Source organism: Phoxinus phoxinus (assembly GCF_949152265.1).
Source record: "Phoxinus phoxinus genome assembly, chromosome: 22".
NCBI lineage: Eukaryota > Metazoa > Chordata > Actinopteri > Cypriniformes > Leuciscidae > Phoxinus > Phoxinus phoxinus.
This window is the reverse complement of record NC_136897.1, coordinates 29601043-29625102: the sequence shown is the minus strand read 5'-3', so window position 1 is coordinate 29625102 and position 24060 is coordinate 29601043. Positions and strand designations below refer to the sequence as shown.

General features: G+C 44.4%; 1 protein-coding gene across 4 annotated transcripts in view; it reads right to left on the bottom strand.

The window, feature by feature from the left end:
• Positions 1-24060, bottom strand: part of il1rapl1b (interleukin 1 receptor accessory protein-like 1b) — a 235616-nt gene that overhangs the window by 80343 nt on the left and 131213 nt on the right. For all 4 annotated transcript variants that reach the window (XM_079596736.1, XM_079596737.1, XM_079596738.1 and 1 more), the window contains exons 4-5: positions 10542-10728; positions 9353-9506 (exon numbers count right to left, since the gene is read on the bottom strand). In XM_079596736.1, the coding sequence (XP_079452862.1) occupies positions 9353-9506; positions 10542-10728 (341 nt within the window). The remainder of the gene's footprint in view (positions 1-9352; positions 9507-10541; positions 10729-24060) is intronic.

Genomic DNA, 24060 nt, shown 5'->3' with positions numbered 1-24060 from the left:
CACAGGCTACAAACACTGGCTATAAACACGGGCTATAAACACGGGCTATAAACACAGGCTACAAACACGGGCTACAAACACAGGCTACAAACACTGGCTATAAACACGGGCTATAAACACAGGCTACAAACAATGGCTATAAACACGGGCTATAAACACAGGCTACAAACACTGGCTATAAACACAGGCTACAAACACTGGCTATAAACACAGGCTATAAACACAGGCTACAAACACTGGCTATAAACACGGGCTACAAACACAGGCTACAAACACTGGCTATAAACACAGGCTATAAACACGGGCTACAAACACTGGCTATAAACACGGGCTACAAACACTGGCTATAAACACTGGCTATAAACACTGGCTATAAACACAGGCTATAAACACAGGCTATAAACACAGGCTATAAACACAGGCTATAAACACAGGCTATAAACACGGGCTACAAACACTGGCTATAAACACAGGCTATAAACACAGGATACAAACACTGGCTATAAACACGGGCTATAAACACAGGCTACAAACACGGGTTACAAACACTGGCTATAAACACAGGCTATAAACACAGGATACAAACACTGGCTATAAACACAGGCTACAAACACGGGCTACAAACACGGGCTATAAACACAGGCTATAAACACGGGCTACAAACACTGGCTATAAACACGGGCTACAAACACAGGCTACAAACACTGGCTATAAACACGGGCTATAAACACAGGCTACAAACACTGGCTATAAATACAGGCTACAAACACAGGCTATAAACACAGGATACAAACACTGGCTATAAACACAGGATACAAACACTGGCTATAAACACAGGCTACAAACACGGGCTACAAACACGGGCTATAAACACAGGCTATAAACACGGGCTACAAACACTGGCTATAAACACGGGCTACAAACACGGGCTACAAACACGGGCTACAAACACAGGCTACAAACACTGGCTATAAACACGGGCTATAAACACAGGCTATAAACACAGGCTATAAACACGGGCTACAAACACTGGCTATAAACACGGGCTACAAACACAGGCTACAAACACTGGCTATAAACACGGGCTATAAACACAGGCTACAAACACTGGCTATAAATACAGGCTACAAACACAGGCTATAAACACAGGCTATAAACACAGGCTATAAACACAGGCTATAAACACAGGCTATAAACACGGGCTACAAACACTGGCTATAAACACGGGCTACAAACACAGGCTACAAACACTGGCTATAAACACGGGCTATAAACACAGGCTACAAACACGGGCTACAAACACAGGCTACAAACACGGGCTATAAACACGGGCTATAAACACGGGCTATAAACACAGGCTATAAACACGGGCTACAAACACTGGCTATAAACACGGGCTACAAACACAGGCTACAAACACTGGCTATAAACACGGGCTATAAACACAGGCTACAAACACTGGCTATAAATACAGGCTACAAACACAGGCTATAAACACAGGATACAAACACTGGCTATAAACACAGGCTACAAACACGGGCTACAAACACGGGCTATAAACACAGGCTATAAACACGGGCTACAAACACTGGCTATAAACACGGGCTACAAACACGGGCTACAAACACGGGCTACAAACACTGGCTATAAACACGGGCTACAAACACAGGCTACAAACACTGGCTATAAACACGGGCTATAAACACAGGCTACAAACACAGGCTACAAACACTGGCTATAAACACGAGCTACAAACACAGGCTACAAACACAGGCTACAAACACTGGCTATAAACACAGGCTATAAACACGGGCTACAAACACTGGCTATAAACACAGGCTATAAACACAGGCTACAAACACTGGCTATAAACACTGGCTATAAACACAGGCTACAAACACAGGCTACAAACACTGGCTATAAACACAGGCTATAAACACGGGCTACAAACACTGGCTATAAACACGGGCTACAAACACAGGCTACAAACACTGGCTATAAACACGGGCTATAAACACAGGCTACAAACACTGGCTATAAACACAGGCTATAAACACGGGCTACAAACACTGGCTATAAACACGGGCTACAAACACTGGCTATAAACACAGGCTACAAACACTGGCTATAAACACTGGCTATAAACACAGGCTATAAACACTGGCTATAAACACAGGCTATAAACACAGGCTATAAACACGGGCTACAAACACTGGCTATAAACACGGGCTACAAACACTGGCTATAAACACTGGCTATAAACACAGGCTATAAACACGGGCTACAAACACTGGCTATAAACACGGGCTACAAACACTGGCTATAAACACAGGCTATAAACACGGGCTACAAACACTGGCTATAAACACGGGCTACAAACACAGGCTACAAACACGGGCTACAAACACTGGCTATAAACACTGGCTATAAACACAGGCTATAAACACGGGCTACAAACACTGGCCATAAACACTGGCTATAAACACAGGCTACAAACACTGGCTATAAACAAGGGCTACAAACACTGGCTATAAACACTGGCTATAAACACAGGCTATAAACACGGGCTATAAACACTGGCTACAAACACTGGCTATAAACACAGGCTATAAACACAGGCTACAAACACTGGCTATAAACACAGGCTACAAACACAGGCTACAAACACGGGCTACAAACACGGGCTACAAACACAGGCTACAAACACTGGCTATAAACACGGGCTACAAACACTGGCTATAAACACTGGCTATAAACACAGGCTATAAACACAGGCTATAAACACGGGCTACAAACACTGGCTATAAACACAGGCTACAAACACGGGCTACAAACACAGGCTATAAACACGGGCTACAAACACTGGCTATAAACACGGGCTACAAACACGGGCTACAAACACGGGCTACAAACACTGGCTATAAACACGGGCTACAAACACTGGCTATAAACACTGGCTATAAACACTGGCTATAAACACAGGCTATAAACACAGGCTATAAACACGGGCTACAAACACTGGCTATAAACACAGGCTATAAACACAGGATACAAACACAGGCTGTAAACACAGGCTATAAACACGGGCTACAAACACAGGCTCTCTCACATGTTCATCTCTCAAATGTTCATCTCTCAAATGTTCATCTCTCATGTTCATCTCTCATGTTCATCTCTCACATCTTCATCTCTCACATGTTCATCTCTCACATGTTCATCTCTCATGTTCATCTCTCACATGTTCATCTCACATGTTCATCTCTCACATGTTCATCTCTCACATGTTCATCTCTCACATGTTCATCTCTCACATGTTCATCTCTCATGGTAATCTCTCACATGTTCATCTCTCATGTTCATCTCTCATGTTCATCTCTCACATGTTCATCTCTCATGGTAATCTCTCACATGTTCATCTCTCATGTTCATCTCTCACATGTTCATCTCTCATGTTCATCTCTCACATGTTCATCTCTCATGGTAATCTCTCACATGTTCATCTCTCATGTTCATCTCTCACATGTTCATCTCTCATGTTCATCTCTCACATGTTCATCTCTCACATGTTCATCTCTCATGTTCATCTCTCACATGTTCATCTCTCACGTTCATCTCTCACATGTTCATCTCTCATGTTCATCTCTCATGTTCATCTCTCATGTTCATCTCTCACATGTTCATCTCTCATGTTCATCTCTCACATGTTCATCTCTCACATGTTCATCTTTCACGTTCATCTCTCATATCTTCATCTCTCACATCTTCATCTCTCACATGTTCATCTCTCACATGTTCATCTCTCACATGTTCATCTCTCTCATGTTCATCTCTCACATGTTCATCTCTCACATCTTCATCTCTCACATGTTCATCTCTCACATGTTCATCTCTCACATGTTCATCTCTCACATGTTCATCTCTCACATGTTCATCTCTCACATGTTCATCTCTCATGTTCATCTCTCATGTTCATCTCTCATGTTCATCTCTCATGTTCATCTCTCATGTTCATCTCTCATGTTCATCTCTCATGTTCATCTCTCACATGTTCATCTCTCATGTTTATCTCTCACATGTTCATCTCTCATGTTCATCTCTCACATGTTCATCTCTCACATGTTCATCTCTCTCATGTTCATCTCTCATGTTCATCTCTCATGTTCATCTCTCATGTTCATCTCTCATGTTCATCTCTCATGTTCATCTCTCTCATGTTCATCTCTCACATGTTCATCTCTCATGTTTATCTCTCACATGTTCATCTCTCATGTTCATCTCTCACATGTTCATCTCTCATGTTCATCTCTCACATGTTCATCTCTCATGTTCATCTCTCACATGTTCATCTCTCATGTTCATCTCTCACATGTTCATCTCTCATGTTCATCTCTCACATCTTCATCTCTCACATCTTCATCTCTCACATGTTCATCTCTCACATGTTCATCTCTCACATGTTCATCTTTCACATGTTCATCTCTCATGTTCATCTCTCATATCTTCATCTCTCACATGTTCATCTCTCACATGTTCATCTCTCATATCTTCATCTCTCACATGTTCATCTCTCATGTTCATCTCTCACATGTTCATCTCTCACATGTTCATCTCTCACATGTTCATCTCTCACATGTTCATCTCTCATGTTCATCTCTCATGTTCATCTCTCACATGTTCATCTCTCATGTTCATCTCTCACATGTTCATCTCTCATGTTCATCTCTCACATGTTCATCTCTCACATGTTCATCTCTCATGTTCATCTCTCACATGTTCATCTCTCACATGTTCATCTCTCACATGTTCATCTCTCATGTTCATCTCTCATGTTCATCTCTCACATCTTCATCTCTCACATGTTCATCTCTCACATGTTCATCTCTCACATGTTCATCTCTCACATGTTCATCTCTCATGTTCATCTCTCATGTTCATCTCTCATGTTCATCTCTCATGTTCATCTCTCATGTTCATCTCTCACATGTTCATCTCTCACATGTTCATCTCTCACATGTTCATCTCTCACATGTTCATCTCTCACATGTTCATCTCTCACATGTTCATCTCTCACATGTTCATCTCTCACATGTTCATCTCTCATGTTCATCTCTCATGTTCATCTCTCATGTTCATCTCTCACATGTTCATCTCTCATGTTCATCTCTCACATGTTCATCTCTCACGTTCATCTCTCACATGTTCATCTCTCACATGTTCATCTTTCACGTTCATCTCTCATATCTTCATCTCTCACATCTTCATCTCTCACATGTTCATCTCTCACATGTTCATCTCTCACATGTTCATCTCTCACATGTTCATCTCTCACATGTTCATCTCTCACATGTTCATCTCTCACGTTCATCTCTCACATGTTCATCTCTCACATGTTCATCTCTCACATGTTCATCTCACATGTTCATCTCTCACATGTTCATCTCACATGTTCATCTCTCACATGTTCATCTCTCATGTTCATCTCTCACATGTTCATCTCTCACATGTTCATCTCTCATGTTCATCTTCATCTCTCACATGTTAATCTGTCATATCTTCATCTCTCACATGTTAATCTCTCACATGTTCTGCACACGTGAAGTCTTTAACCCGATGGATATCTGGCCTGAATATGCTTCTTCGAAACCAGAACTCATGCATTCGCACACTCCATCAAGATGGAGGATCCTGTGTAATTAATGAAGAACACTTTAAAACAGCCCTTCATTTGGCCGGGCCTCACTAATGAGCTCTAAATATAACCGCATTAGACATTCTCCTCCACGCCGGCCGCTCATTTATTTACAGCGGGTCTGGGTTTAGAGGAAAAGTGCCTCCTCATCACGAAGCCCAACACACATCAGGATGACAGCGGAGCACAAGCTCTCAACTTTATTTCAGTTTCCCTTCAAACAGAGTTTCTATCTCCTGCCGGCTCCTCGTGTCTTCAGACCACTCTTCAGTTTTTGTCCAATTAGAAGATTCTGGATAAAGCAGACGTTGCGGGTAATATTAAAACACATCAGTGTCCAGAGAGTTCCTGAAAATCCTGTTCCTAGTAACAAGTATCTCAAGGCCGTTCTCCGCTTTATCCAACACAGATTGTTTCAATGCAGCTTTACCGTGATAATAGGAAAATAATGTCTGGCTCATATCCGTGTGTTGTGATTGAAGAAAGAACTCTGTGGAAGTATGAGGACATGCTTTTTACAATTTCTCCTTTAGTCCCATTGAAATCGTATCGGTCTGATTTTTGTAAAGATGATGATGCGTACATGTTAATCGGACTGCGACTGATGACGAGTGACATGCATTCCTATCCTTCAAATATGAAATTAGGCATCATGTCACACGCATGGGTCAGAAAGATGTTGTCTAGATCGACTAGAGAAAGCCTGTGTGTTCATGTAAACGCACTGAGACGACAGAGAGAAATGTGGAGGAGTGTGTCTGCGTTTAACCCTGTGAAGAGAGCGTCTCCATCAGTAGTGTATTTATGAAAGTGAGCAACATGACAGATCGCTGGCATTGATCACATGGTCATCCATCACACTGAATACGGCAATCACTCTCTCTCTCCCTCTCTCTCGCTCTCACTCTCTCTTCTCACTTCACCCATATTTTCTTCTCTCTGCATCAAACCCTGGTTTGTTTCTCTCCTTCTTTCTACTGCAGCTGTTCTCTTCATTTCCATCACTATTCCTCCCTCTCTCTCTCATGTAATATGGCAGTACAGGAACCATAAGGTAAGAATATATCTCATTATTTTCCAATCTGTTGCTACGACGACAGCAGTTTGATTGACATATCTGAAATTCATCTGACAGTTGACGTGCTGAGCCACAAACAACACAACACACACTAAAAACATACACAAAGTGAACACTGAATCATCTAAGCTCATATTAGAAAAGCACAAGAGAAAAAGTCATAATAAAATGTTGACATTAAGTATTGATTTTTCTGTGGGATGAGCTTCCCTGTTCCTGTAGAGAGGGAGAGGATGGGAAATAAGTCTCGCTCCGCCTGCACAAACACACTCGAATGCTTCAGTGTTTCCTCCAAACATTCCCTCATGAAGGACACACTACCTGTGAGCCTGCTGACCCTCTCACACACTCATTTTACTCAGTTCAGGGGATTAATAAGCCCGCCCAGCCTTCATCTGATGATCAGTGGAGCTCACAGTTACTCGTGGAATAAACCGGAGGAAATGAGGATGACACCGGAGACAGAGCAGTGTTCACACACACACACACACACACACACACACACACACACACACACACACACACACACACACACACACACACACACACACACACACACACACACACACACACTGAGGCAGATCTTTCCTCCAGATCTCTTTTATATAACGGTTCATCAGAAGAGAATCTCAGCGCAGGACATGGCTGTTAGCAGATCCATATTTCATCTGGCAACGTCCCAATATTGACCCACTCACTTCCTAAAGCATTACAAAATAATACCAAAACTGCATTATCACAAACAGGAGAAATAAACAGATGCTGCAACATTTGAAGCACATACCAGCAACATGAAGCTCATTTCTCAGTGAATATATAAGGGCAACGACATCTTAAACGATCAGACACAAAAAACGAGCCTGTGACACAAAGATGGCCGTTCCCGGGTGGTTTACTCGTGGTTTACTTGTGGGTTACTCGTGGGTTACTCGTGGTGTACTCGTGGGTTACTCGTGGGTTACTCGTGGTGTACTCGTGGGTTACTCGTGGGTTACTCGAGGGTTAACTGTGGTGTACTCGTGGGTTACTCGTGGGTTACTCGTGGTGTACTCGTGGGTTACTCGTGGTGTACTCGTGGTGTACTCGTGGGTTACTCGTGGTGTACTCGTGGGTTACTCGTGGGTTACTCGAGGGTTAACTGTGGTGTACTCGTGGGTTACTCGTGGGTTACTCGTGGGTTACTCGTGGTGTACTCGTGGGGTACTCGTGGGTTACTCGTGGTGTACTCGTGGGTTACTCGGGGGTTAACTGTGGTTTACTTGTGGGTTACTCGTGGGTTACTCGTGGGTTACTCGTGGTGTACTCGTGGGGTACTCGTGGGTTAACTGTGGTGTACTCGTGGGTTAACTGTGGTGTACTCGTGGGTTACTCGTGGGTTACTCGTGGTGTACTCGTGGGTTACTCGTGGTGTACTCGTGGTGTACTCGTGGGTTACTCGTGGGTTACTCGAGGGTTAACTGTGGTGTACTCGTGGGTTACTCGTGGGTTACTCGTGGGTTACTCGTGGTGTACTCGTGGGGTACTCGTGGGTTACTCGTGGGTTACTCGTGGTGTACTCGTGGGTTACTCGGGGGTTAACTGTGGTTTACTTGTGGGTTACTCGTGGGTTACTCGTGGTGTACTCGTGGGTTACTCGTGGTGTACTCGTGGGTTACTCGTGGTGTACTCGTGGGTTACTCATCGGTTACTCGGGGGTTAACTGTGGTGTACTCGTGGGTTACTCGTGGGTTACTCGTGGGTTACTCGTGGGTTACTCGCGGGTTACTCGCGGGTTACTCGTGGGTTACTCGTGGGTTACTCGTGGGTTACTCGTGGGTTACTCATCGGTTACTCATTGGTTACTCGTAGTTTACTCATGGCTTACTCGTGGCTTACTCGTGGCTTACTCGTGGGTTACTCGTGGGTAACTCATTGAGCCGAGTAACGTGCACTGGGACGAACGCTGCCTGTCCTGGTCAATGAGATATCAGCACACGTATAAAACACACGATAAACTCATTCAGCCATTGGGTAAGTTGTGTCAAAAGGGAGGCCCACTGTCTTAGACTTTGGAAACCCCTGGCGTAGACCCCATCCTTCTTATGATTTAACGAGTTCATCAGAGTTTATGGGAAGTGTTCCCGGTTCCGGCTGACCTAATCTATGCAGCCTAACATTGAGTTATAGAAGTCTATAATGCATTATATGAATGCTAGGTCAAAGAGATGTGTCTTTAAGCGGTGGATCAGGGTCTGACCCGTGTGAACGCGAGCCCCCAGGAGCCGGACCCGACAGCGCTGGATCAGGGTCTGACCCGTGTGAACGCGGGCCCCCAGGAGCCGGACCCGACAGCGCTGGATCAGGGTCTGACCCGTGTGAACGCGGGCCCCCAGGAGCCGGACCCGACAGCGCTGGATCAGGGTCTGACCCGTGTGAACGCGGGCCCCCAGGAGCCGGACCCGACAGCGCTGGATCAGGGTCTGACCCGTGTGAACGCGGGCCCCCAGGAGCCGGACCCGACAGCGCTGGATCAGGGTCTGACCCGTGTGAACGCGGGCCCCCAGGAGCCGGACACGACAGCGCTGGATCAGACAAGCTCATCTTACCTGTGACGGACAGATCCGTGGTCCTCCTCACCACAAAACTCCCAAACTGTAATTCACAGGTGTAATTCCCAATGTCGTTTTCCCGCACGTCTTTGATGGAGAGCACATCTGCCCTTCTGACGACGCTCGGTCTCCACTGTTTCTCCCGGCATTCCTGCATCCAGAAAACAGATCCGTGTTTAATGCAGCCAGGATCTCATTTCGCTGGAATGACACATTAATAAATTGCCTTCAAGTGGGTGGCTTTCAATGATGTCTACAGACTGCAGCGTTACTGATTTTACACTTGACAATGTTGTGACAACAGCTAGAATTTCATCTATGAATTGTTGCCTTGGCAACGCCTGCCAAAATGCCTGTCAATCATTTATTTACCACCTATTATTTTCATGTAGATGAGCAGATGAGTTCATTATTAAAGCAGTGAACCATGAGAAACGATGCATGAACCGTGCTGCAGTTAAGCAGCGTTATCTTAGCAGATATTTAACTGACAAAGATTAAGTTTTTTTTAATTGTAAGTGAGAGACACAATTCATCGATTTTAATGAAAACATACAGCTTTTGTGTGATGAGAAAAAGATAATACTAATTTATATACTACTGTTTAATATCTTAAAAATGTTTTTAGAAGAAGGAGGAAATGATTCAAGAACTGCAAATGAGACCACTTTGCACGCAGGTCAATTACCCTCAGTGTATATATAGCCACGGTTTGAAGACTGATATAACCAGTGATTCATTTAAAGAACCAGATCAAATGAGTCATTTGTTGGAGAATCAGAACGTTTTATCAGTGGGTTCATCGCTTGCTCTCTCTCTCTGTGCCGGATGCTTTGATGCTAACTAAATCCAGTCATGTTTCCTGCACAAATGTCCACAGCGATCATCTGTCTTTGAATCAATTTAGCCGGAAACTAAAGTGCAGCAGACGTTTAACGTGACACGCGCCGACTCCAGATGAATTAGTGCTAGTGTGTTCTCACGGCTGGCAGAAACTGACCAACCCGCGCTATCTTCCTGCAGTCTCTCGGCCTCATCTTCTGCCTCAGGACTTCAGGATTGATGAAAGCTCTGTTTTCTGCATAATAGCTTCTATTTCCAACTCTGAACGAAAACGGTAAAAGCGTGTGTTTGGTGAGATGGAGATGATAGAGTATTGTAGAAAAAAGAAAGTAGGTGACCGTACCTTGAACCAGGTGATCTCTGGGTCTTTCCCGGACTGTGTGTAGTCATCTATATCAGGACAGAGGATGTCTTTGCTCTTACTCAACTCGGCCTTCTCGAAGTACCTCATCTTGGAGTTGTAACAGAGACCCGAGTTGTTCTCGGCCACCGTGAGCGACATCGACACTTTCATACAGTACGTGGAGTTCCTGCAAAACACACAGAACCAACACGATCAACAAGCTTCACACTATACACACACAGACAACGGGAAAAGGGAATCGAATGTCCGCTCTTTCACGTCGATCAGCAGGAGAGAGGAATCTCACAGAAATCCCCTTCTTTACGGGACTAATGCAGTAAACACTCAGTTAAAAGGGTCGCTCGTCTTCTCACATAATTCTCAGCCATTGTTTCTTTGCTTGTCTTCGGTACCGGACATCTCAGATCAGCAGAAATGAGAGCAGGGAAGGCCATTTCTCAGGTTTGTTGAATAATGCTCTCAGCGGACGCCTCTTACTGCCACAATTGAATTTATTGGAAAACAACTCCCTGAACAGAAGAAACAACACAATGCAGAACGGAGAGAAGTGCTGACTCGAAGAGTGAACAGAGACTATGAGGTCCCAGAGAATGCTTAACATCCCTCCACAACATGTTATCCACACTTCCAGCTTTAAAACAGGGTCTTATAATTAGTCTGCGGTTTGATTCTCTGGTGAAATAATACAACAGTGTCCCTGTACAACTAAACACAGCTCTCCTTTATATAGAGGACATCAGAAGACAGGCGGCAAAATCCGAGTCTAAAATGATGAATGACCCGTGGATGTGGTCAGTCTCATAGAGGAGGCCGGCGCCCATCAAAGGCGATTTAAATTAAGTTATATTTAAATAAACTTAATTAGAATGATAAAAACAAGTACAATCAAGATCTGAACTGGATGAAAAGACACACACAGCGGCTGAGAGCCTTTACACCTGGTCATCTCATGCATTTTTACTGATATCTGGTTTGTTAAAACGGATCCATTCACCAGTTTGTCCACATAAATGTGTCTCCGCATAATGATATAAATCCGATCTTCAATTACCACATTCACGTCCGCGAAAGCAACAGACATGAGCTGCATTTTATTTATCATCAGCTAATTTCACGATAAAAGACCACAATAGGAGAGAGCAGCATGAGCAGTGGAAAGATCATTTAGTCTCACTTTTTTAATGAAGATGATTGTGTTTTGAGCAACTGCAAAATGACTTTCTGTTTCATATTTCGAGGCAGTTTGAGCGTTGGCTTGCTGAGATACACAGATTCATCTGCGCGATGCGTGTTTTAAGTAGTGCCGTCATATCTGGCTATAACCTGTGTTGGGCAAGTTACTGAAACTTCGTAATTAGTTACAGTTACTTCTTTTAAAAGTAATTGAATTACTTTACCAATTACTGTATTTCATAAGTAATTAGTTACTAGGGAAAGTAACTTTTAATTAGTTACTAGGGAAAGTTACTTTTATGTCTGCTTTTTAAATGTAAATATGAACAGTCCAACAGTCAAACACAATAAACATTTTAGCTCGACCGCATCTTCAGCATCCGTAGGGCTGGCGTATTTCGCTTTGTCGAAGCGTGTTGCTTCAACAGATTTGAATTGCTACTCTTAGATGTGGATGGTTCTTTACACCTGCACATAATTCACAACTACATTTTTGTCTTTAATTTCGACGAGCGAAAAGTAATGTCCATACTTCCAGGAGAGAAAGCTCATTCTATCCGCACGATTGGCCATGCTGTGGTTTAATGCTCATTGTTGGATTGGTGTATCATTGCGCCACCATAAGGTCCTGCGACGCAGTGTTAATTTTGGCAGCAAAATTTGTTTTAGTTTTAGTTTTAGTCATATTCTTTTGTTTTGACTAAAAGGCCATTTAGTTTTAGTCATATTTTACTCATCTGAATTGTTTTAGTCTAGTTTAAGTCGACGAAATACAATAAGATTTAAGTCTTCAGTAGATTTAGTCAACTAAAATCTACTGGGTTTAGTTCAATTGTAATGCGTTTAGAATTACTCTAAAATTTCCAAATGATATACTCACGAAGAAAACATCTATTAACCTGTTAATATGAATGATTTTAAAGTTTAAACATGCAATACAGACACAGATTTAACTGCTGTGAAATATAAAACCACTTCTCCTAAGGTAGAACATGAACTTCTTTTCAATTAATGATATATGCATTCTTTATAACAACTTACTCTATCATTCTTTAATCTTTCAAGCAGACATATTTATTTTAAGACTGAATGTGCAGATACAATTGCACTGATGCTTATCCGATTCAAATCTGTTCTCACAACTGTTAACGTTCTGTAAACACATAACTGACTGTGTTTACATGAATACTCTCCAAAACGGACATTTAGACATAATGTTGAGTGTATTTGTCCATTCAGACGAGAAAGAGAGCTCAGTTCAGTGCTCGCGCGCTGTATAGCTTACGGCTGCGTGCTTTGTGTGTGTGCGCACAGAAAACCGCACTACCGCATCGTCACTCTTATATCCAAATGTCTGCTCTTCTCTTTCTCCCAGACGTTTACATTTTTGATACAGTTTTTCATACAGTTTCATTAGACATGCATCAAGCGCATGCCAACTCTAGTCACGCCGGGTAGAGCAGCACGTTACGACTCAAATGTGCGCATCTTCCACCAACGCAGCCGGACATCACTTCTGACTGGATCTCTTCCCTAATCGTCCCTACCCAAGATTTGTATTTTTATTCATTGACGAAAATGTCAATATATTTTCATCATAGTTTTTGTCATTCCTATCGGTCTTCTTGTCTGCAAGCGTTCATTTTTCACAAAAGAGAGTAACGAGAATAAATTTCAGTAATTGTAATTGCGTTGCTTGATTTTAAAAAATATTTAATTACATGCTAGTTACCCCTAAAATAGTGGAATTACAGTAACGCGTTACTTTGTAGCGCGTTACTCCCAACACTGGCTATAACAGACTCTCACACGTTTATTTTTTAACATTTTGGGAGGAGTAAAATGTGGTTTCAACAACCAGTTTCATCTGGAATGCGTCTCAGACAACCTCCTGAAATGGTTCGAGCGATCGAATTTAAATCCGTCTTTTTATATAGCTTTCCGATCAGAGAAAAGCATGAAGTGACCGTGTGTAGACAGCCTGAAGCCCGGCTCATGCTGTTAAGAGTGCTGTCAGCTTGAGTATGGCATTTTTATGAGGTGGAGATGCAAATTCAACATGACGTGAGATTATCAGACATATGGACTACTATGGCCGTTCATGTCGAGCGCGACGAACTGCTTCCCGTTTTGAGCGTCTCTCTTCCAAAAATGACTTGTAGGCCTCCTGAGAGTCCCTGCGGCCGTTGTTAATTGCTGCGCGCCAGTTGGGTCTGTCATTTGCAAGTGCCTCCCAGTTGTCCAGGTTGATGGAGAAGGCCTGAAGATCCCTCTTAATAACGTCTTTAAAACGTAGATGGGGGCGACCATGTTTGCGGGGGGCATTTGCCAACTCGCCATATAGCAAGATTTTTGGGAGGCGAGTGTCATTCATTCGACAAATATGCCCAGTCCAACGGAGGTGGCGTTCACGAAGGATGGTGTACAGGTCACTGGAACCAGTTCTCTCAAGTATGACAGAGTTTGGCACATGATCCTTCCAGCATACACCCAGTAGAGAGCGAAGGCAGCGAAAATGGAAGGCGTTGAGGCGATGTTCATGCCTCCTGTATGTTGTCCATGTCTCACTTGCATATAGTAAGGTGCTAAGTACACATGCATGGTATACACGGACTTAGAGGAGCAATGTGAGGTTCTTGTTGTGCCAGACACGCTTGCTCAGTTTTCCAAACATTGATGATGCCTTCCCAATGCGCATGTCAAGTTCTGCGTCAAGGTTATTGTTGTTTGATACTGTGGAGCCCAGGTAGGTGAATTTGTCTACCACAGACAGACATGTGTTGTTAATGTATACTGTAGGGTTTAGGGTTGCAGGTTGGGCAAGGATAACTGTCTTTTTAAGACTAATCTGCAAACCAAACTCTAGACATGCAGCGGCAAATGATGTGCAGAGTAGTTGTAGATCTGCCTCTGAGTGGGCAACAAAGGCAGCATCATCAGCATAAAGCAGCTCACGTACCAGAACATGGCGTACTTTAGTCTTCGCCCGCAGTCTGGCCAGATTGAACAGTTTTCCTGAGCTACGGGTGTGTAGAAGGATACCCGAGTCATCAGGAAATGCACGGCGTAGTAGGGCAGAGAAGAAAATTCCGAAGAGGGTAGGGGCAAGGACACATCCCTGCTTTACCCCACACTTTATCTGGAACTCATCAGAGCGAGTGCCTTCAGACTGTACAGTTGCCTTCATGCCCTCATGAAACTCAGTAATCACCTTCAGTAACTTTGGAGGGCAGCCAAGTCTTTGTAAGATGAGGAAAAGTCCTGATCGACTAACATAGTCAAAGGCCTTGGTCAAGTCTACAAACACCAAAAACAGAGGTTTACGCTGTTCAATACACTTTTCCTGTAGTTGACGGACGCAGAACACCATGTCTGTTATGGAGCGGCCAGCACGAAACCCACACTGGCTTTCAGGGAGGATACGGTCAGCAAGGATTTGTAGACGTGGTAGAATAGTACGAGCAAATATCTTGCCAGCAAGACTGAGCAGAGATATTCCTCTGAAGTTGTTACAGTCTGCACGGTCCCCCTTGTTTTTATAAATGGTGATGATGTTGGCATCTCTCAGGACATCTGGGAGATATCCACTGTTCCAGCACATCACAACCAGATGATGTAGGACAGAGGCAAGAACATCACCGCCTGCCTTATAAGCCTCAGGGGGGAGGCCGTCAGCTCCGGGAGACTTGTTATTTTTCAGTGCTTTAATTGCAGATTTGATTTCCTCGATGGTAATGTCTGCATCCAGATCAGACATAGGGGGGAGCTCAGGAACAGCAGCAGTTATTGCCAGCGTGTTGGCTGTGACAGGCTGAGCATAGAGAAGGCTGTAGTGCTCTGCCCATCTCGCCAATTGAGATTCCGAATCGGTCAGAAGTTCGCCTGATAGGGAACAGAGTGGAGAGGATTTTTTTGGGACTGGACCCAAGGCTTCTTTCAGACCTTCAAAGACACCTCGGATGTTTCCAGTGGATGCACTTAACTCAATACGGTCACACAGTGTGCTCCAGTAAGCCTGCATGGCTGTGCGAGTGACCCGTTGGACATTGCGACATGCCTGCTTAAATGCTGCCTTATTTGAGCGAGTGTTACGCTGCAGGTAGGACAGTCTGGCTGAACGCTTAGAGTCGATTGCAGGTAGGAGGAGGCTGGCATGGGTTTTGAACCAGTCAGGCTGTGATCTGGATCGCTTTCCAAAGACGGAGAATGCAGCCTTTGTGGTAACAGAGTGGAAGTGCTGCCAGGCAGCCGTAATGTCCACATGAGGAGGTGAAGAGTCAAAGCTGGAAGCAAGTAGTTCCTGGAACGCATGATGTGAAGCAGGAACATAGGTTGCAGAAATATCCAGACGAGGAATAGGCTTGGGCCTGGCGTAATGAAACTTGCTTGGGATCATCCTTAGTTTACAACGTAGAAGGGCGTGATCAGTGTCACAATCTGCTGAGTGCAGTGATCGGCAGTGTGTTGCTTCCTTCAAATGCTCACGCTTCACCAATACATGGTCAAGTTGGTGCCAGCGCTTAGAGCGTGGATGACGCCAGGTGACTTTGGAGGAGCTTGAGCCCTGAAAGAATGAGGAGGGGACACAGAGTTTGTGAGTGCTGCAGACTTCCAGTAAGCGCTGACCATTGTCATTCATGTTCCCATATCCATGGCTTCCCAGAATGTCAGGCCATGCACTAGAGTTAGCACCCACTCGGGCATTAAAGTCACCAAGGATCATCAAACGTTCGGTTGAGGAGATCTTCTGGATAATGGAGCTCAGTTGATTGTAGAATGATTCCTTTGCATCTAGATCAGAAGTCAGTGTAGGGGCGTAAGTCGCTATGATTATAACTGGGCCACAGTTTGTGTGCAGGCGCAGTGAGGAGAGACGTGCGGAGATGGGCACAGGTTTTTTCCACTGAGGACAGTAGCTTGTTTTGGATTGCAAAGCCAACACCGTGCATTGGTCTGTCACCATCTGGGTATCCGTTCCAGAAAAAAGTATAGTTTTTTTCCCGGACAGAGCCAACACCGGTCAGCCAAGTTTCACTCAGGGCAGCGATGGAGATGTTAAGTCGGAGTAGTTCTGCATCAATCAGGGCTGATTTACGAGGTGAGACGCAGTCCATGTCAGAAGTAACGCCAAGAGAACGCACATTCCAGCATGCGATGGAGGTGTATGCGACAGTTGCAGGATGACGACCAGGTCGCGCCTGCCGTACACGCGAACCTTGCCGAGCAACGACAGCACTCTTAAGGACAGAGTGCTCCCGAGTTGCCAGTCGTGGAGGCTGAATGTTAGACGTCATAATGGAGAGATGAGATGCTCATAATGGAGAGCGCCTGGGCAAAATTTTGTGAAAGGATGCGTGCCCAGGTCAAACTTCCACCTCTGGACTCAATGCTACAAATTCCAACGGAACACAGGTGTGTGACGGTTGGTGTAGTTATGAGTTGCCCCGCAGTGACCAACTAACTAGGTCTATTGCCCCGTGACCATTGGCGAGGTGCTCTTCTGATCACCGGGCGGCTGAGACAGACCGACTCAGGTGCTGTGACAGCAAGCGCGCTCTGATACTCAGCATACCAGCCCCTGCTGCCAGGCTAGCAGGGTGGACTGGGTTTCGTCTGGTCTCTCGCCTTTGACCTGTCTGGCTTGCTTGAAGCTACCAGGGGTACAAGGCCCCCGCCAGCTTAGCTCTCAGGGTCATTGGGACTCACAAGCTGTTCCGCCACGACAAGGCACCAGTCCAAGGAACAGAACATATGGACACACCTGTACAAATGAGTTCCCTCGAGTCTAGTGCTGTTAAATATTCTGACTGGCTCTGATACGGGAAACAAACGATTGTGTCTGAGAACGGATGAGTGATGGATGGGCTCTCTCTAAACGTGTGTGTGTGTGTGTGTGTGTGTGTGTGTGTGTGTGTGTGTGTGTGTGTGTGTGTGTGTGTGTGTGTGTGTGTGTGTGTGTGTGTGTGTGTGTGTGTGTGTGTGTGTGTTCTCTAACCAGCAAACCCATATGACCAAAGGAAACAGCGTTCAATGCTTGAATGATGGCACACATGTGTTAGGAAACTTCATCAATTATAATATAATTTGATCTGGCTTTGGGACTGAGGTCACACTTTTTCGCTTGTTGAGATTGATAAAGGAAAGCTGGTTATTATATCTGATTTATCAGTGTTGGAGTACAACAGTGGACTAGGAAGAGCCACACATAAACTCACATCTACATTGATGAGGCGAAGTGGAGCGTGTGACTAGCTTCAAGATCCTGGGCGTTTATGTGAGGATCTGTCCTGGACCCTCAACTCCTCCATTCTGCTCATCAGCAGCTTTACTTAATTAGGAAGCTGAGGAAAGCTCCCCTGTACACCCACATCTGAACTTACCGCTGCACTATTGAAAGTATATGTTTTATGGCAATTGCACTGTCTCAGAGCAGAAGGGTCAGACATTCACCACAAATGCTGCTTACCGCTGAACTCTAAGACCAAACGCTGAACTATAAACCCAGACGCTGAACTATAAACCCAGACGCTGAACTCTAAACGCAGACGCTGAACTCTAAACCCAGACGCTGAACCATAAACGCAGACGCTAAACCATAAACGCAGACGCTAAACCATAAACGCAGATGCTGAACTCTAAGACCAAACGCTGAACTATAAACCCAGACGCTGAACTATAAACCCAGACGCTGAACTATAAACCCAGACGCTGAACTCTAAACGCAGACGCTGAACTCTAAACCCAGACGCTGAACTCTAAACCCAGACGCTGAACCATAAACGCAGACGCTAAACCATAAACGCAGACGCTAAACCATAAACGCAGATGCTGAACTCTAAACGCAGACGCTGAACCATAAACGCAGACGCTGAACTCTAGACGCAGACGCTGAACTATAAACGCAGACGCTAAACCATAAACCCAGACGCTGAACCATAAACGCAGACGCTAAACCATAAACCCAGACGCTGAACTCTAAACCCAGACTCTGAACTCTATAAACCCAGACGCTGAACTCTAAACCCAGACGCTGAACCATAAACCCAGACGCTGAACTATAAACCCAAACGCTGAACTATAAACCCAGACGCTGAACTCTAAACCCAGACTCTGAACTCTATAAACCCAGACTCTGAACTATAAACCCAAACGCTGAACTCTAAACCCAGACTCTGAACTCTATAAACCCAGACTCTGAACTCTATAAACCCAGACGCTGAACTCTATAAACCCAGAGGCTGAACCATAAACCCAGACGCTGAACCATAAACCCAGACGCTGAACTCTAGACGCAGACGCTGAACTATAAACGCAGACGCTAAACCATAAACCCAGACGCTGAACCATAAACGCAGACGCTAAACCATAAACCCAGACGCTGAACTCTAAACCCAGACTCTGAACTCTATAAACCCAGACGCTGAACTCTAAACCCAGACGCTGAACCATAAACCCAGACGCTGAACTATAAACCCAAACGCTGAACTATAAACCCAGACGCTGAACTCTAAACCCAGACTCTGAACTCTATAAACCCAGACTCTGAACTATAAACCCAAACGCTGAACTCTAAACCCAGACTCTGAACTCTATAAACCCAGACTCTGAACTCTATAAACCCAGACGCTGAACTCTATAAACCCAGAGGCTGAACCATAAACCCAGACGCTGAACCATAAACCCAGACGCTGAACTATAAACCCAAACGCTGAACTCTAAACCCAGACGCTGAACCATAAACCCAGACTCTGAACTCTATAAACCCAGAGGCTGAACCATAAACCCAGACGCTGAACCATAAACCCAGACGCTGAACCATAAACCCAAACGCTGAACTCTAAACGCAGACGCTGAACTCTAAACGCAGACGCTGAACTCTATAAACCCAGATGCTGAACTCTATAAACCCAGACGCTGAACTCTAAACCCAGACGCTGAACTCTATAAACCCAGATGCTGAACTCTATAAACCCAGATGCTGAACTCTAAACCCAGACGCTGAACTCTAAACCCAGACGCTGAACCCTAAACCCAGACGCTGAACTATAAACCAAAATGCTGAACCCTAAACCCAGACGCTGAACTATAAACCCAAATGCTGAACTATAAACCCAGATGCTGAACTATAAACCCAGATGCTGAACTATAAACCCAGACGCTGAACTATAAACTCAGATGCTGAACTATAAACTCAGACGCTGAACTCTACATCCAACCCGGACCACTTAATACTTAATGTTAAAGAAACAACTGCACTGTACATTAACCTTTCTCTGTCTTATTATGCCTCTTGATAATTTTGCACATTCTTTCTCTTGATGCTTCTTGCACTGCTATGGTCGATAGACACGTCTGGTTAGATGGTCACTGCACTTCATTGACTCTGTACTTGTATTCTGCTCAATGACAATAACGATGATCTAATCTAATGTAATCTAATCTAATGTGTCTCACTAGCAGAAAGATGAAATAAAAAAATTATATCATTACACATAGATTGGATGACACAGATAATACATTTACTCATAGTCTCAAGCTCATTTGAACGTAAGGTTTGAATTTCAGTGAATCCACTAAAAATTGGGTCAGTTTATAATTAATGGCATTTTGACTAAACATATGATCATGTTTGATTCACTGTTGGAAGTATTAAGGACCTTGGAGGAGAATTGATCACGGTTAATTAGCGGGATGAAGGCAGCTGTTACGTGGGAATAGGGAATCTAGCATTGGTTAAATCATTAATTTTTCCTCAGAACGCCTGCGGTCTGCATGGATATTGTGAGCGTTTCCCTCTTCCAACATGGAGTCCTGACCAGGTGTGGAGCAACAAGAGATGTATTTTTAGCTCCATCAACGGCAAATTCAGCAGCTTTCACATCTGTAATGCAGCATGCAGTTTATTTCTCTGCTAAAACAGATTGAGGAAATATTGATGAGATCCTCCTGCGCCGGATATCATAAGCTCTGTCGCGTGAGTGACGTCTGAAGATCTGCTTAAGCCGGTTGGTGTTCACTACAGCATCTCTTTAAATCAGTATTTTATGAGTGCTGCATTATTTATGACCCGAGGAAGGTCAGGCTCTGCTGGGACCGGAGGAGACACACTTCGGGCCGACGCATAACTCATGTGTCCCAGCGCCGAGGCTGATTAACTATGAGCTGGAGCCAGTGTTTACCCATAATGCCTCATACTGACTGTAGCACATATGATTTCAACTGAAAATGAGAGAGTTTAACTAAATATTAGATATTAAAATTGATATCCAAGCGGAGAGAGAGATTATTAGCAAATCACCACTTAACGGTCTGTTCCTGATATATATACACACATGTATAGTGCAGGTCTGCTGGAGGGGAATGAGGTAATATGCTTGTGTTGTGAATGACAGGATCAGATGAACACGTTTCTCCTGAAGTATAATTTAAGCCCCACTGAATTTCTCCTTCATCATTCGCTACAGTGTTTCGCTTCGGATCAAAGGGTGTTTCAGTTCAGAGAGAGACTCCAACATCTTCTTTCCTAATGAGGGAACTAATGAGCCATTGACAGGGAACAGCCTTTACCTGCGAGGTTAATGACGTATTACAGCACGTGATGAACGGCCTTTCCCTGTTTCCGGTGGATTGAACTCAGTGAACACACACATGCTGTTCTCAAAAAACATCCACACAGAAGAACCAACGCTTGAGTCTGCCATTGAGTTTGGAGACGTGACCTGAATCAGAAATCTCATTATTGAACCTACAATAAAAGAATAGTATCAGAAAAAGTGGAATGAAAGTATGTTCATCATCATCATCATCATCATCATGTTCTTTTCTCACAGCTGTTATTTATCTAGATGAGTGTCTCTATGAAGACACCAAACATTCTCTCTCAGGGCGGATGGATGAGGTCTTGTTGATTGAGTTTGTGCTGGTCCTGATTACTGTTAATCCTCAGCCTAAATCCTCCCAAACCAGCACATTATACAACAACAGACTTCAATGAGAGCCAGACCACAATTTTAGAAAACACAGTGTGTTTTAACAGCTGACAGTAAAAGTTCTCAATCCTGCCTGTTTAGATTCACCTTCAATCATTCATATTTCAAACCTGAATCAGCTGCGTATTCCTGAAGTGGATATGAGTGGTTCTGAACTCTGGTTCTCGAGGTGGACTTTTCAGCAGAGTTCAGCTGCAATCTTTCTCAAACTCTTCTGCCTGTAACTCTCTAGTGATCCTGAAGACCTTGATTAGCTCGTTTGATCAGGGTTGTATTTGAATTGCATCGGATAGTTGTCTGAATTTAAAGGGACCTGCTTCATTCACTGTATTGTTGTCTCATCTAATCAATGAATGTGATTGATGACATCAGTAATGTTCCCTTTCGAGGGAACTCGAACTGCATCGATGGCGATACTTTGTGGAACAGCATTAGCAAAACGTATCTGAAGTATGAATGAAACTAATCCAATCCTGATTGGTGCTGCGTCATGACCATAACATGTGACGGCATACACGGAAGCTACAAAGGGACGCCGGCACACAACAGAGTTAGCTTTTTGCTCTTCAGCAAATTCTGTCCTATTTGGTGCTGTTTGTCCCTTAAGAACTATAAATAAAGGTTTGCATTATATAGAATCTAGTGGCTCGGATCTCACGTTTGCCGAGGCAGCGCGTAGATTACGGGTCTACTCTGCAATACAAATTCTGTGTGGGTGCGAAGCATTCACAGTCAGCTCCAGAGGGCGCTGGCAGTGTTCATTGAGAAATATCTTGACGCGTACATCCGTCCGCCGTCGGATGCTTCAGCCTCGCACCTGTTGACTTTCTTCTCGAAGGATGAAAGTCAAATATATTGTAAAGGCTCGAATCTCGCGTTTGCCAAGGCAGCGTGTTGATTACGAGACCGTATAAATAAATATTAAAACAGTATTGTCTGGTGATTATGGCTGCATTTAATTCTAAGAAATTAAAATTATGGAATATTATCTGACTTTAAGAAGTTAGATATTTATTCAGCCTACCATTCAGACTGTTTCACTTATCCAGTGTTTATGGCTGCATTTAATTCTGAGGAATTAAAATGACGAGCAGCAAACCTCTGAAGGCCTCCTTCCCTTTACCTCTATACAGATAAAACGTTGTCGGGATAATTCCAGTTCGCGTAGCTACACAGACGTGACAAAAATGTCTGAATTATAAAAAAGTTTAAGGCCTAACAAGTAGTTTGTTGAGGGTTGATTTGTGAAGGACTACACGCTTGCGCACATATATATTCAAACGCGCATACCTATCGACCGAACACATGATGCACATGTGCGCGCCGTCTGCGTTTTCGCAGGTTTGCGTTTCTAAGGTTTGCGCAGAGAAAACGGATAATCGTTTGCACCTTCAAACCTATTTCAGGGAGTGCGTTCTCGAGACACCAGGCACTATTTGTGCGGAAGGGCGGCCGGATCGCGTTAAGGGTTTTCTGTTAGAGTGTTGTCGTGTTAGCGGCCCCTAAGTTAATGTCTAATGATCTTCGCAACTTCACTGTTACCCTAATTTCTATTATCACTGTACAGCTTCTTTGAAACAATCTCTGAGGATCTGCTTCCACAGGCCGGGGGCTCAATTTTCACCCTTGACCAGACCTGTGGGAATTTTGGGCCTGGCCCCTGAGGGCTCAGTACCTAGAGGCTAGCCTGTCGGCTGGACTGGTTGAGACCATACTTAGTTCCAGAGCTCCTTCCACAAGGAGATTGTATGGCCTAAACTGGAATGTTTTTCCACTTGGTGTAGAGAGAGTGAGTTGGGCCCAGTTAACTGCCCGGTGGCTTCAGTGCTGGTTCTTCTCCAAAATCGCTTCTCAGCTGGTCTTACCCCGTCCACACTCAAGGTGTACGTGGCTGCCATTGCGGCTTTCCACGCTCCTCTGGGTGATGGGCTTCTGGGGAGACATCAGCTGGTTGTACGTGTCCTCCGTGGGGCTTGGAGGATGAGACCTGAGGCTTGTACAAGAGTTCCCACATGGGATCTGGCAGTCGTTCTCGAAGGGCTGGTCGAGGCCCCCTTCTAACCTCTGGAGTCGGCTGAGTCAAAGAACCTTCTCTAAACCTTCTCTTTTTTTATTAGCCATTTCTTCTCTGAGGAGAGTAGGAGACCTTCAGGTGCTCTCTATATCTCATGGGGTTTGCTCCAGGCGTCATTAAGGCTATGTTGCATCCCAGCCCGGGCTGTGTGCCTAAAGTGCCATCTAATGTGGCACGGCCTGCGGTCACTTTTTCATCCTCCACCTCACGTGACGGTGGATGTAGAAAGACATAATTTGCTCTGCCCTGTCAGAACTCTCGA